We start from the raw sequence: 13,016 nt of genomic DNA, 5'->3' as shown, positions 1-13,016 counted from the left end.
CTCACACGCATTATCAAAGTGTTATAAAAGTTCGAACTTACAATCACTGATCAATAAATCAAAATCATTAAAAATAGCTCTTAAAAATACAATGGTGTTTGTAAGAAAATAGAGAGAAATTAGAAATGATATATATGGATTTGGGAATCAATAATTGCTGAGATGGTATGTACCAGTGACCATTAGGTCTGAGATCACTTTCAAGCACCTAATAAAAACAAATCAAGCTTGCAGCTCATAAAAACCAAACCTATATATATGCTGTAAACAGCCGAAGACAATTGAATTTTTAACCAATTTCTGAACTGATGCCCTTTGTGAATTGAAATACAGCCGCTTGAAATCAAAACCCTTGTTTCAAAAAATCAAGCCATGTCCTTCAAACACTCATGACACAGAAGCTGGTGACTCAGATATTATTTTGCCAACTGTCAAATTCCTAATGGGAAAGCCTTCCCTCCCTCTCCTAAAGACACGATTGATGGTCCCAAAGAACATTAGGGAAACTTTATTCTCCCATACCACACCAAGTTGTCATCCACCACCAAAATTTAAATCATACCAAAAGAGATGAGGTCCTACCAATCAGCCATCATGCATCCTGGGGACAAATTCATCATTTTAATAGCTAAGCTTTAGCTACAGCCAAAAACAAACCCAAAAAATCTAAAGCCTCTCCCTTCATGCCCAAACAAAAGTTTCCAGCTTTCATTTTGTGCTTAGCTGGCTTCTCCTTTTGTGTTTGGCTCCTCCAGTTAATATTGCTCACAAGTGCCCCACCCCTACCATTACCTCCTTCACACAACAACCTGGCTCTCTTCCTTCCTATATAAATACACCTCTTTCCAAAACCCTATCACACAATCACAAACCATCTCTCTCTCTCTCTCTCTCTCTCTCTCTCTGTGCAAAAATGGGGATTTCTAGTAATGGGTTGAGTTTGCTTTTGTTGGTGGGATTAGTTTTCAGCTCTTTAATGGTAGCAACTTATGCTGGAAACTTTTATCAAGATTTTGACCTAACATGGGGAGGTAACCGACCCAAAATATTCAAGGGAGGCCAACTTCTGTCTCTATCCTTGGACAAAGTTTCTGGCTCTGGGTTTCAGTCCAAGAAAGAGTACCTATTTGGGAGGATTGATATGCAGCTTAAGCTTGTTCCTGGCAACTCTGCTGGCACCGTCACTGCATATTACGTATGTCTTAATACTCATACACTCATACTAGAAAAAGAAAAAGAAACAAGAAACTTGCACAGTTCCCCTTTTTTATTTTTTTTTATTTTTATATCTTATATAACTCAATTTTTTAATTTTCCACCTCTCTTATGTGACATGGTGGGGTCCATGTTACGTGGGACCCATAAAAAAAGTTCGGTCTTATTTTATTTTTTATTTTGGATAAAGTCACACATTTTTCTACGTATATGTAGCTTGACATGAATTCTAATGGCCCACTTGAATTATTATGCTCGTCGTATTGAAACATCTTCAAAGGAAAGAGACAGAAAAAAGAAGTTCAAGTTTGTGGATAAATTCTGTAATTTTTTTTTATAAAAAAAAAAAAAGTTACTATACATTCACGAGAGAGCCATTTGGCTTCCTATAAGTCAAAATTCACTCGAGGTTAAAAAGTTCGTTTTCAACTACATATTTGCATGCATAATTATTAACCCTTTTCCCCTTGCATGATAGTGAGGCAACAAAAAGATCTCTTGTTTTACTGTATGCAGACAAGAATTTTAATCAATTCTTTGTGTTTGTGTTCGTTTTCATGTAGTTGTCCTCTCAAGGCCCTACCCACGACGAAATCGACTTCGAGTTCTTGGGAAATCTCAGTGGCGATCCTTACGTTTTGCACACCAATGTTTTCACTCAGGGCAAGGGAAACAGAGAGCAACAATTCTATCTCTGGTTTAATCCCTCAAGAAACTTTCACACCTACTCCGTCATCTGGAAACCCCAACATATAATGTAAGAAATAACTGTTAATCCATTCATAAGTTCACTAACATTTATACTTATTGGTTTACCCTCCATACCATTTTTAACATATATTGGAGGTTTTCAGCCCGTCAAAAGTTCGACTCTCGTTGTTCCCATTCATACAACATATAACATAAAAAGGAATTCGTTAAGTTTTGAAATCGAAACAACAAAAGTCGAACTTCAATTTTGACAATTTCAATTATGTAGTTGCAAATGTTTTCAATTTTCGTTAACCAGTTAATTTCTAAAGTCAAATTTGTCTCGTGCATGTTGCGATGTCGGATTCCGGTCTTAAAAATGATCCAGGTTAACAATTTAAGATTAGGTTTAGGGGTTTTAATTGTTTCACCAAAAGTATAACTCATATCCAGAATTATAATAAGTAGATAGATTGGGTTTTAATTGGGTTAATTGCTTCTCTACTTGCAGCTTCTTGGTTGACAACATTCCCATTAGAGTATTCAACAACGCCGAATCAGTTGGTGTCCCATTCCCTAAGAGCCAACCCATGAGGATTTACTCAAGCCTCTGGAACGCCGACGACTGGGCCACCAGAGGAGGCTTGGTCAAAACGGACTGGTCAAAGGCGCCGTTTACAGCATACTACAGGAATTTCAATGTCATAGAATCGAAAACATCCAACTCCTTCGCTGAGTGGCATACCAATGCGCTTGATGCTCCCAGCAGAAGACGTCTCAGATGGGTTCAGAAATATTTCATGATTTACAACTATTGCACCGACTTAAAACGCTTCCCACAAGGCCCTCCAGTTGAGTGCAGACATTGAAGGGGATTATTTTATATGTAAAATATTGATGTTAAATAATAAAAGAAATCTTTTCTTTCTTTCTTTGTGAGATTTTGGTGATGTTTTAAGATCTGTTTCATATAATAAAATTTCATTTTGGGCTCTTGTAATTCAATGGAACAGAAAAAACAGGTCTGGTTTATTTTTATGGGCTTTTGCAAAGTGGATCGGAAAACAAAAGCAGGGGTTTTTAAGGTGCACACAAGACCCATTCCACAATTACAAACACACTAACGCCCAAATTAACATCACAAAATACTACAAAAATTTGTTCAAGAGGCAAAAGTTGTAGCACTTTAATTTGAACAACCAAAACCCATTTTTATTAAACAATCTACCATAACATCCGAATAGTTATCTTTGGGCATCCAATATCTTTGGTCTAGATACTCTTGTCAAGGACAAAATAACAACTAGGTGCTTCCCTCTTGCAACATTCATCCACGGAAAGGACTGACCTTTATCTCTAGATAAAATATAGGGAAATTTGCACAAATGCCACATGAACTTTTAGGCACGTATATAATTACCACCTAAACTTTTAATTTTAATTTTTAACTGCTTAAACTTTGTAAAGTATTGCAATTCGCCACATATGTCTAACTCCGTTAAAATTTCTATTAAATCAAGTCATATACTGCATATGTGATATTTTATTTAAGGGCATTTCCATCATTTTTATTTTGAATGGAAAAAGCTTTTCAAATACCATAACTAAAAATTTAAAAAGAGTTATTTACACTACCACTCACTGACGTTTTTGGCTTTTTCACAAAACTCCTTGAGGCTTTAGTAATTACACGAACACCCCGTGAGTTTTAATTGTGATTGATGATTTCAAAATTCTCCAAATGACAAAGTTAACTTTGACCTATAGATGCATAAGAATGAAATCATTAATTTTTTTGACAAACAATTCAAATTGAAATCTCAATGTTTGAGCTGTCCTCAAGGGGTGTTAGTGTAAAAAACTCAATTTAAAAATGAACAAACAGAATTTAGTGCAAGATAAGATCCATGACGTCCCAAGACATTCCAAAACCTTTTCGTACCCACTAAACCCTTCGATCGCCCTCTCCAATTGCAGATGTTTACACCGTTTTTGGAATATCTGACAACTTAATAAAATTCAATTCTAGCTATACGCTCAATAGCTGTCGCTCATAGTGCAGCCAACAATTTCATGATTCAATGATCACCATTGCAGTATGGATCAGTGGAGAGAGATATGGAACAATGCGGTAGAATTGGTGTTGGAAAGGGGTGGTGGAGGTCGTGGGATAATTAGGTCAGTCCTTTAATTTTTTTTTTTTATGTTTAAATTTTGTGTGTTTTAGTTATAGTGAAATTGAAAAAAATGCCCTTAAAAATACACTTGACTTAATGGAAACTTTAACTAAGTTATATATAGGTGGTGAATTGCAACACTTTATAAAGTTTAGGTGGTTAAAAATAAAAATAAAAAGTTTAGGTGATAATGGCACACATGCCTAAAAGTTTAGGTGGTATTTATGTAAATTTCCCATATTTGTAGGAAAATAAAGTGCAATGAAAGTTTAGGAGTACGTCTGGAATGACGAAAACCTATTTATAACAACCAAAACTACTTTTGATTGCGTTTGATAGAACAATTTAAAAGTTCTTATGGGTCATAAAAGCCGTTTGTAGAGAAGTACATGGAGCTGCTTCTAAGAGTATCTCCAAGAGAGATGTCAAATGCAAAATGTTAAATTTGAATTTGATGGCTTATGCAGTTTGACATTTTGGAAAAATTTAACTCCACCTGGAATGCCAAATATCATATTATTTTATTATATTTTTAAAAGAAAATGGGGCTCATATGATAAGTTTTAAAAGAGAGAAAATGATAGTGCGGTCTATGACTAAACATATATTAATTAAAATAATATTTGACATCAAGCTTTTTGATATGTTATTTTTGACATATTTCTTCTGACCTTCAAATCCTTAGTACGATTTGACTATTCGGTTAGAGTAACTTTAACCTTCAATTTTTGTCATTTTATGTCTGTGGCAATTTGACATATCGGTTGAAGATGCTCTATCAATAGTGCTTCAAATAAAACCAACAAATTATGAGCAAGAGTATTGCCTCTTGTAGCAGTCTTAAATGGGCCCTGAGAGTGAAATGTGGGACCCATGTACGTACTTAACATTTAATACTGGATTGGCTAACAGTGTTGAATATATATGTAGGTTTTTCAAGAGTTCATGTATGAGTTTGAAAATGTTGAGAAGTTCATAGCTAATCGGAAAATGACCTAAAAATTTGGGTAGATTTATGTAGTTGAACCGAAAAAGATACTAACGGAAATATAGCCAATTTGTTTCATTTTAGCTCTTCATTTTTAAAAATCACAAAAATAGAGACATGAAGGGGTTTACCACCTTAATCAACTAAGCCTCCCAACTGCAACATGCATCCAATGAACGACTAAACTTATATCTAGATTCTAGATAAATTATATATGTCTAGGATATTTATATATTTCTACGAACATAAAAGCAATCGAAATTTGAACGGATGCAAATTAACACCAAGGATTATTTGCAACTAATTGGCGAAAGTAAAACGTAGTAATTAAGCATCATATCAGTAAGAAAAATAACCCCCCAAACGAACATAACTTGAAAATCAAGTACTTGAAACTAGCTATATGACACATGATATTACCATCCACTAACCCTTTATAACATCCTTAAGAGAAACTAAGCTTGGAATATGGACATTTGCATGACCCACCAAAGGAACCCTATCAATCTCAACCCTCACAAATCCCTTTGTTCTACTTGCAAATACGTGCAAGTCAGACTTATCTAACAACAACACTTCCCCTTCCTCTGTAAGATTCAACACTTGAGGAAAAGATAGAGACCAAAAAAACAGGCCGTGGATAATAATCCTAAGCTCTGGAGTCCAGGACTCTTTAACGCCATAATCCTTCATCACCCAAACAATCATAATATTAAGCATCTGAACAGTTACAGAGAGCCGACCTTTCAAGACTCCAAGCTCGAAACTAGGAGGCGCTGTCCAACTCAAACAACAACCAGGCGGTAGTGGAATTGGTTGGAAACACTCACATTCCAAGTCAAGAGCACATATGAAATCGGGGCTCTCCCCGCTGTAACCAACCCAATGAAGAAATCCATTAAGATAAACCCCATATGGCTGATCCGCAAAATGGTATGCAATATGGTATGCATAATTCCCAATGCCCCTCCAAATACCAGAACCAATCGTCATAACTGTTACTTCCGGTTTCTTAGACCAGTCATTTGCAATCTGAATCAGAACCACTTTATAGACATCACGCACGGGATAATACCTAAACCCCCCAAGCCTTCTGAAACCAATTTGCTTATGCACAGGGTGTATTGGAAGAGGTAAAGACTCCCGAGTAATGGGATTGGATATGGAAAGACTCGGCAATCCCCTTTGCTTTTCTAATACGCAGATGATGCCGTTGCATGAACCCACGATGTTGTTTACACTGACAGTTTGGGAATTTTGGTCTTTAAAAGGCTTCAACGTGACGGAGTTGTTGAAGTCCACCAAGAAGAGGCTCGTCGACAAGCCTATGCGGGATAAGCCGCCTTGGATCAGAAAGCAAGCAGGAGTTCGAGAAAACAAGTCTTTGCTGAACTGGGGATCGGAGAGCAAGCAGCGCCAAGACTTGCACACGCACCTGAATTGTATGAACCTTTTTTTGTTGGGATTTTGCAGAAGATCTCCACTATGATGTGGTCTGGCAGATGGAGAATATAGGGCTTCTCCTCATGGTCTTCTTCTTTTTCATCTTCTTGTTTTGTAGGTCGATCAGATTCAATGCTCTTTGGGGAGTGGCTTGGGGTCAGTCTCTTTCTTTACATTCTTAAGTATACGTATGTTTGTATGATATAAGTTATTAAGTTGTATTATACTTGTGTTATTACATATCTTAATCTGGTTGATTATATTTTTAATTATATATATTGAGTAGTTTTTTTTTACTTTTTTAGATATAATATTTATTTTAAATGGTGGATTAGTTTGGGTTATAAAGTTGACAAAGAAAAGAAACATAAAACAATGCTCTTTTATCATTGCTTGATGGCGTGGGAAAACATGAGTTGCTATCATTAGTGGGTTTATATTGAGAGAAATTATAGAATATTACGGTAGTATTATACTCGTTATATTGGAATGAAATTTATACTCTACACCTATAGAGATAGATTTATGTAAATCTTTTTCCTAGGAAAAAACGTTGATTTAGGGATGAAAAACTGAGCTCGCACGTTGAAGAATATAAGACCTGAGCTCATCAACTCATAGCTGGTGAAAAAACAACTGAGCCACTCGTGAAAATGTTTTTTCGAATTAAAATATTAAATTTAAAAAGTAATAGATAATAATGGTACTTGACACATATTTTAAAGGCTTATTTACTGTAGCACTCCCTGAAACTTCGGTCAAATCTCACTTAACCCCCCAAAGTTAAAATGACTAACTTAACTTGTGTTCCACTTTCCTCCTACCATTAACGCCATCCAAAAGACCGTCAAAAAAGCTAACGTGGCAGGGTCATTATGGTAAAAACATCCATGCTGGCCAATTATTGATCGTAATAAGCACCCTACGTGGCATAGTGGACCCCACATGCGTTGAAAATCCTAATCTAGCTGGATTTGGGGGTTTGTTTTCCCTCTAAAAATCATGTTTAAGTGTTTTTTTTATATAATACTAATGCTAGAACTGGTTATATCTATATATTTGTAAGTTTTTTAATGTGAAAATATTGATGATCGAGTGCTGGATATTCTTTAATTATTAGTGCCTAGTAATGTTTTATGTTTCATATAATAAAATTTGAGTTATGCTAAATGAACTCTAAAATTAACTGAGTACACTCTATGATTTAAGTACACCTTAATATTTTAATCAAAATGTAAAATTAACTAAGTACACCCTATTTAACTACCAAAAATACCCTTGGTACATCCTAATATACTATCACGCAATACCCTAATACCAATTCTAAACAGGTTTCTCTTTTTACATAAATTTGTGCCCTCTTTTTAGATTTTGAGTTTGAATCAAAGTCTTTAGGGTTAATTATAGTTTAGTACCATGTGGTTACACCCTTAAGACATGTTAATTCCTATCTTTTTAATTTTTATAATCACATACCCTCATCTTTTAAATTTGTTACAATGTGATTCTACCATTAGGGTTTCTGTCAGATATCTCTGTTAGTTGCCTACGTGGCATTTATGGGTCCCACATTTTTCTTTTTTTAATTTTGAATTGATTAATGTATGAATAAAATATTATTATTTTGGAAAAATTGAAGAAAAAGAAAAAAAATTTGTAGGAACTGACCAAACCAATGCATTTCTTTTCCCCCTTCTCCCCATGACCATCACCCCCTCCACCCCACCACCATACCAACCACAAAGACCTTCCCCATCTTTCTTTCAACTAATTTGCCGAACCATCACAAACCCAACAAGTCTATGCCACTATTCACGTGAATAGTGTCAGCCTTTGCATTTGTGGTTCTGAGGGCAAAGTCTAGGGCAAGTCTAAGGCAATTACTATTCATTGTACTTTATTTCCTATTTGTTTATACTTTAAACTATTAATTTTGATAAGCTTTTTAGATTATATTTTCGGTTGTCACGTGTCACTATTTATTATAAAATTTTCATTTAAAATTTAAGATAACATTTTTCGAATAAAATTTTCAAATAAAATTTTTGGATAAAATTTTTCGAATAACATTTTTGGTTTTGCCTTGACTAATCTATTAAAAAAAAAGAAATTGGAAATGCAAGAAATATATATATATATAAAAACATTAAATTGAATAAAACGGATTTTTTTTTTTTACCTCGTTGCCAAGATTTTGATGTGGAAAGTGAAAAATATTGGAAGGAGATGAGTTTTTATGAAGATTTGGTGTAGAAAGTGAATAAAATGGTTAGGTATTTATAGGGAAAAATAAAGAATTTTTGGTATTTAAAAAAATTCAGAATTTTTCAGAATTTGGGCTTATTTAAACCCCATATTTTTAAATATGCATATTAATATTTCATAAAATTAAATATTTATAAGTATTAGTTTTCAAAACTATATAATTGATAATTAATTTATATATATATATATATATATATATATATATATTAGTTGTATGGCGCGAATAGTGAGGACCAGAGTGATGGCTGGGGCAGGATTGATTTGGTTGGTTGTTGCGAGGTCCTTGATGGAAAGATCGAGATTGCAGACCAGTATTTGATGTGATCACAAGTCCAGAAGTGGCACTTTCTTCTCGTTCGAGGGCTGCTTCATACTTCACAAGTTTACCATGAAGAATCTCAAAAGAGATGCGCGAATCACGAGCACGGACAGTTGCTGAAATTTCTTTGAACTCGGGGCCGACGCCATTAAGGATGTGGATGATGAGATCGTCATCAGAGAGAAGGACATCAATGAGAGCAAGTTCATCAGCTATGGCTTTGACACACTGGAGGTACTCAAAATCAGTTTTGGAGTCGCGTCGCATGGGAGAGATGCGCTCTTTGAGGCCCATGACTTTGGATCGAGCCTTGCTGGCATAGAGTTGGTTGAGTTTGTCCCAAGCAACCTTGGATGTGGTGGCGGTGGCGATAAGAGATATGACTTACTCGGACAGGAAAGCGAGAATCGCATGAAGTAATAACTGGTCTTGGTGCACCCAAAGAGTATGGGGCGATGTTGGGGAGGCAGTGGCTGGTTTAGGAGGGCAAGAATGAGAGCCATCTATATAGCCCAAAAGATCATACCCCAAGAGGAGGGCATTGAACTGTGCATGCCATGACAGATAGTTTAGAGGTGTGAGTTTGATGGGTAATTGGGTAGCAGCGTTGATTGCAATCAACGAATTTGAGGTGTCAGTGCTGATCACCAAACTGTTGGGAGTGACGGTGGGGCTGGGTTCAGAGGTCTGTGTAGACTCAGTACTCATTGTGAAGGGTAAAAAGAAAAAAAAAAAAAAGGGAGGATCACTAAGATATACTCGTTGGAGCTTAAAGCTCTAATACCATGTAAATAATAGTATTGGAAAGGATGTTTTTGTATTCACTTAATGAAAAATATAATGAGCAGTACAAAGTTTATATACAGAGTTGAGGATGCTAACTAGAGTAACTAGATGTGTGATTGAATAAAAAATCAATTAGAGTTAATATACAAAGTCAACCTAAAGATAAATTAGGAAGGGAAGCCTTTGATTGATTCTAAGGAGTTGACGATGGAGCTGCTGGAAGAGCCTTATTATTTGGCAACGGCAAGATTGCTAGAGATGAGGCATTGATTTGCATTGACAGACAGCGGTGGTTCCCTTATATCCCAAACCTTCCAAAGGATAATGAGGAATTTGCTCTGGAACTTACTTATGAGTCTACTTGGGAGCCTACTGAGTCAATTGGATCAATCACTAGGCCTATAGAAGTTCAATCATCATCCGAAGTGATTATTATCAGTTCGGATGAAGAAAACTAGTACTGAAGAAGGAGAGTTGTATAAATGTTTATAGTTGTAGAAACAAACCATTAAGTTTTGTAAGATAAGTTTAAGTTTTTGTAAAATTGTGTGTACTTTTGTAAAAATTTTGAAATATAATAAATGAGTGTTTTGTTTATTCTTTCTCTTAAACATATATTTTACTATTTCATAATATTGTTTTTAGATAATTTTCTTTTTATTCATTTAAGATGGCTGAATTTGGAAATGAGTTCAATGGAAATGTTGGAGTAATCTTAGCCATTCAAGATATGGCTTCAGCAATTATAGAAAATAGTAACCAAGATCGCCATCATGAAACTAAAGAAGATCGAGTTATGAGGATACAAGGACAATTTTGTAAGACGAAACCAACGATATTTAAAGGTGAACTAAATCCTATGGCAGCTGAAGAATGGTTTAGGCAAATTATGAGAAAGATGGATAATCAAAGAATTCCGGAAGACATTAGAGTTGTTATTGCTTGTACCTATCTGGAAGGACAAGCATACCTTTGGTGGGAGTCGATTCTAAGTATGCCTAATACTGAAATGACAACTTGGAAGGCATTCGAAAGTATTTTCTTGGAAAAGTATATCCCAAGTACTATGAAAGCAATGGACGCAAGGGAGTTTGTTAACCTTGTCCAAGGCAACTTAACTGTTGATCAATATCAATCTAAGTTTGAAGAACTCATGCGTTTTGCACCATATATGATCTCTAATGATGTAACAAAAGCAAAATGATTTGAAGAATGATTGAGACAGTCAATTTTGGAAAAGGTTGCCATTTTGAAGTTAAGCAAGTATGCTGATGTGGTTGATAGAGCACATATAGCAGAAGCAAAGACCTAAAACTAAGAGAACTTGGGATTCAAGTAGTGGACAAATAAATAAATGGACAAGATTTAATACTCCTCAATGTCAATCACAAGAAAAGTTCGTACCACCACTATATTATTACTACAAACAAGTGGGACATGTAAAGAGATTTTGTCCACAACTACTCAGATATCAAGGACCTCAAGTATAACAGACATTCTATCGTCCTCCACAAGTACCTTTTTGTGCTCCACCGCCACCTCAAAGTTATACTACTTTTCAACCTCAGTCTAATTGGGCAAGGCCAGTTACTAGCCAATCATCACAACGTCCAGGAGGACAATCTTCTCAAATTAGACCAAGGGTCCCTACAGTTGGAAAGAAATCTGGACAATTCACACAAGGAAGAGTATACGTTGTGGGAAATGTGACAAATCAAACTGATCCTAAGACAATAGAAGGTATGTTTTTGGTATTCAACTCTTGGGCTAGAGTGTTATTTGATTGTGAAGCTACACACTCTTTTATATCCACATCTTTTGCATCAATGCTTGAGTTAGAATATGAAAATATGAAACCTTCTTTGTTAATTGGATCTCCTTTGGGTGGTAGTCTAGAAGTTGATAAAGTATGTAAATCTTGCATGATAAAGATGTCGGGCCATAGAATTGTTGTTAATTTGATGGTATTGGAAATGTTGGAATATGATATTATTTTAGGAATGGATTGTCTTATACATTACCAAGTTACAATTGACTATGGTACCGGTAAAAGAAGAATTACCATCAATACTCATAAGGAAGAAACCTTTAGTTTCTTTGTGAAAAAGGAAATCCATAAATATAGTGTTGGAGATTATAAATATTTGAGTCGGATAGCTAGAATCGGAATTGAAGAAGTAGAAAAATCTCCAATACAACTTATTCCTGCAGTAAAGGAATTTAACAATGTTTTTCCAGAAGATTTGCATGGCTTACCTCCAGAGTGTGAAGTAGAGTTTGCAATAGAAATATACCCATGTACACACCTATTTCTATACCTCCTCATCGGATGGCCCCAGCAAAACTGAAAGAACTTAAGATACAACTCCAAGAGTTACAAGCAAAGGAATATATCCATCCTAGTACTTCACCATGGGGTGCACCTACTATTTTTGTGAAAAAGAGAAAGATTTAACTCGTCGAAAATAGAATAGTCGCAACTGTACTCGCTTTTTCCTAATTAAAAAAATGTATAGCTAGTCAGCTATACTTATTTTGACACGTGGGCTCCTAATTCCTCTTTTTTCAAATGAATCTTAGTATAGCCACACGGCTAAACTCAGTTTTTTCTTATTTTTTTCTCGAAAACTAGTACAGCCGGCCGGCTGTATTCGGTTTTTACTTTTTTTAAAAATAACTAGTATAGCCGGATGGCTATACTCGCTACGTTAATTATTTTTAAAAATAGTATAGATACGGCCAGCTATACGTATTTTGACACGTGGCATCTAATCACAAGGGTCCTCTTTTTTATGTGTACAAATCGTATAGCCGCACGGCTATACTTGGTTTTTTATTTTTTAAAAATTAAAAATAGTATAGCCAATTGGCCGTACTCGGTTTTTCAGATTTTTTTTTTAAATTTCTCCCGACGAAAGTTGCCTCTACCAGCAAAAGTTTGTCGATAAACGTCTAATCCGTAAAATGTCGCCAGGCTTATCTTTTGAGATGCCCTTTGTGAAAGTTCCATATTGAAAATCCATACTCCTATAAAGGTGTTTATAAACAAAGTACTATGATGGTTTGGTAAGTGTGGTTAAAATTGGAGAGTTGGGCTAATGGGCTTGGCTATAGGCTCGGCTTTGATTAATAA

The 13,016-nt window shown here is 35.3% G+C and overlaps 3 protein-coding genes across 3 annotated transcripts; 2 read left to right on the top strand and 1 right to left on the bottom strand.

Annotated features, from left to right (window-relative positions):
• Positions 1 to 644: 644 nt before the first annotated feature.
• On the top strand, positions 645 to 2,905 carry LOC103322621 (xyloglucan endotransglucosylase/hydrolase 2-like). The gene is made up of 3 exons (XM_008224551.3): positions 645 to 1,195; positions 1,779 to 1,972; positions 2,417 to 2,905. Exons 1-3 carry the CDS (start codon positions 914 to 916, stop codon positions 2,772 to 2,774), a joined length of 834 nt encoding a protein of 277 aa, XP_008222773.1. The 5' UTR covers positions 645 to 913; the 3' UTR covers positions 2,775 to 2,905.
• A 2,587-nt stretch (positions 2,906 to 5,492) lies between these two features.
• LOC148920322 (F-box protein At3g07870-like) lies at positions 5,493 to 9,391 on the bottom strand. Its single transcript, XM_089044595.1, has 2 exons — positions 9,153 to 9,391; positions 5,493 to 6,505 (listed from the first exon to the last, which is right to left on the bottom strand). The coding sequence occupies exons 1-2, from the start codon at positions 9,389 to 9,391 to the stop codon at positions 5,497 to 5,499; spliced, it is 1,248 nt and encodes a 415-aa protein (XP_088900721.1). The 3' UTR covers positions 5,493 to 5,496.
• A 1,162-nt stretch (positions 9,392 to 10,553) lies between these two features.
• On the top strand, positions 10,554 to 11,195 carry LOC107880328 (uncharacterized). Its single transcript, XM_016791607.2, is given in 1 exon segment — positions 10,554 to 11,195. A coding segment is annotated over 1 exon segment (642 nt).
• Positions 11,196 to 13,016: the final 1,821 nt, after the last annotated feature.

This window comes from Prunus mume, linkage group LG2 (assembly GCF_029339155.1).
Source record: "Prunus mume cultivar Tortuosa linkage group LG2, ASM2933915v1, whole genome shotgun sequence".
Lineage (NCBI taxonomy): Eukaryota > Viridiplantae > Streptophyta > Magnoliopsida > Rosales > Rosaceae > Prunus > Prunus mume.
This window is presented reverse-complemented; position numbering and strand designations above follow the sequence as displayed.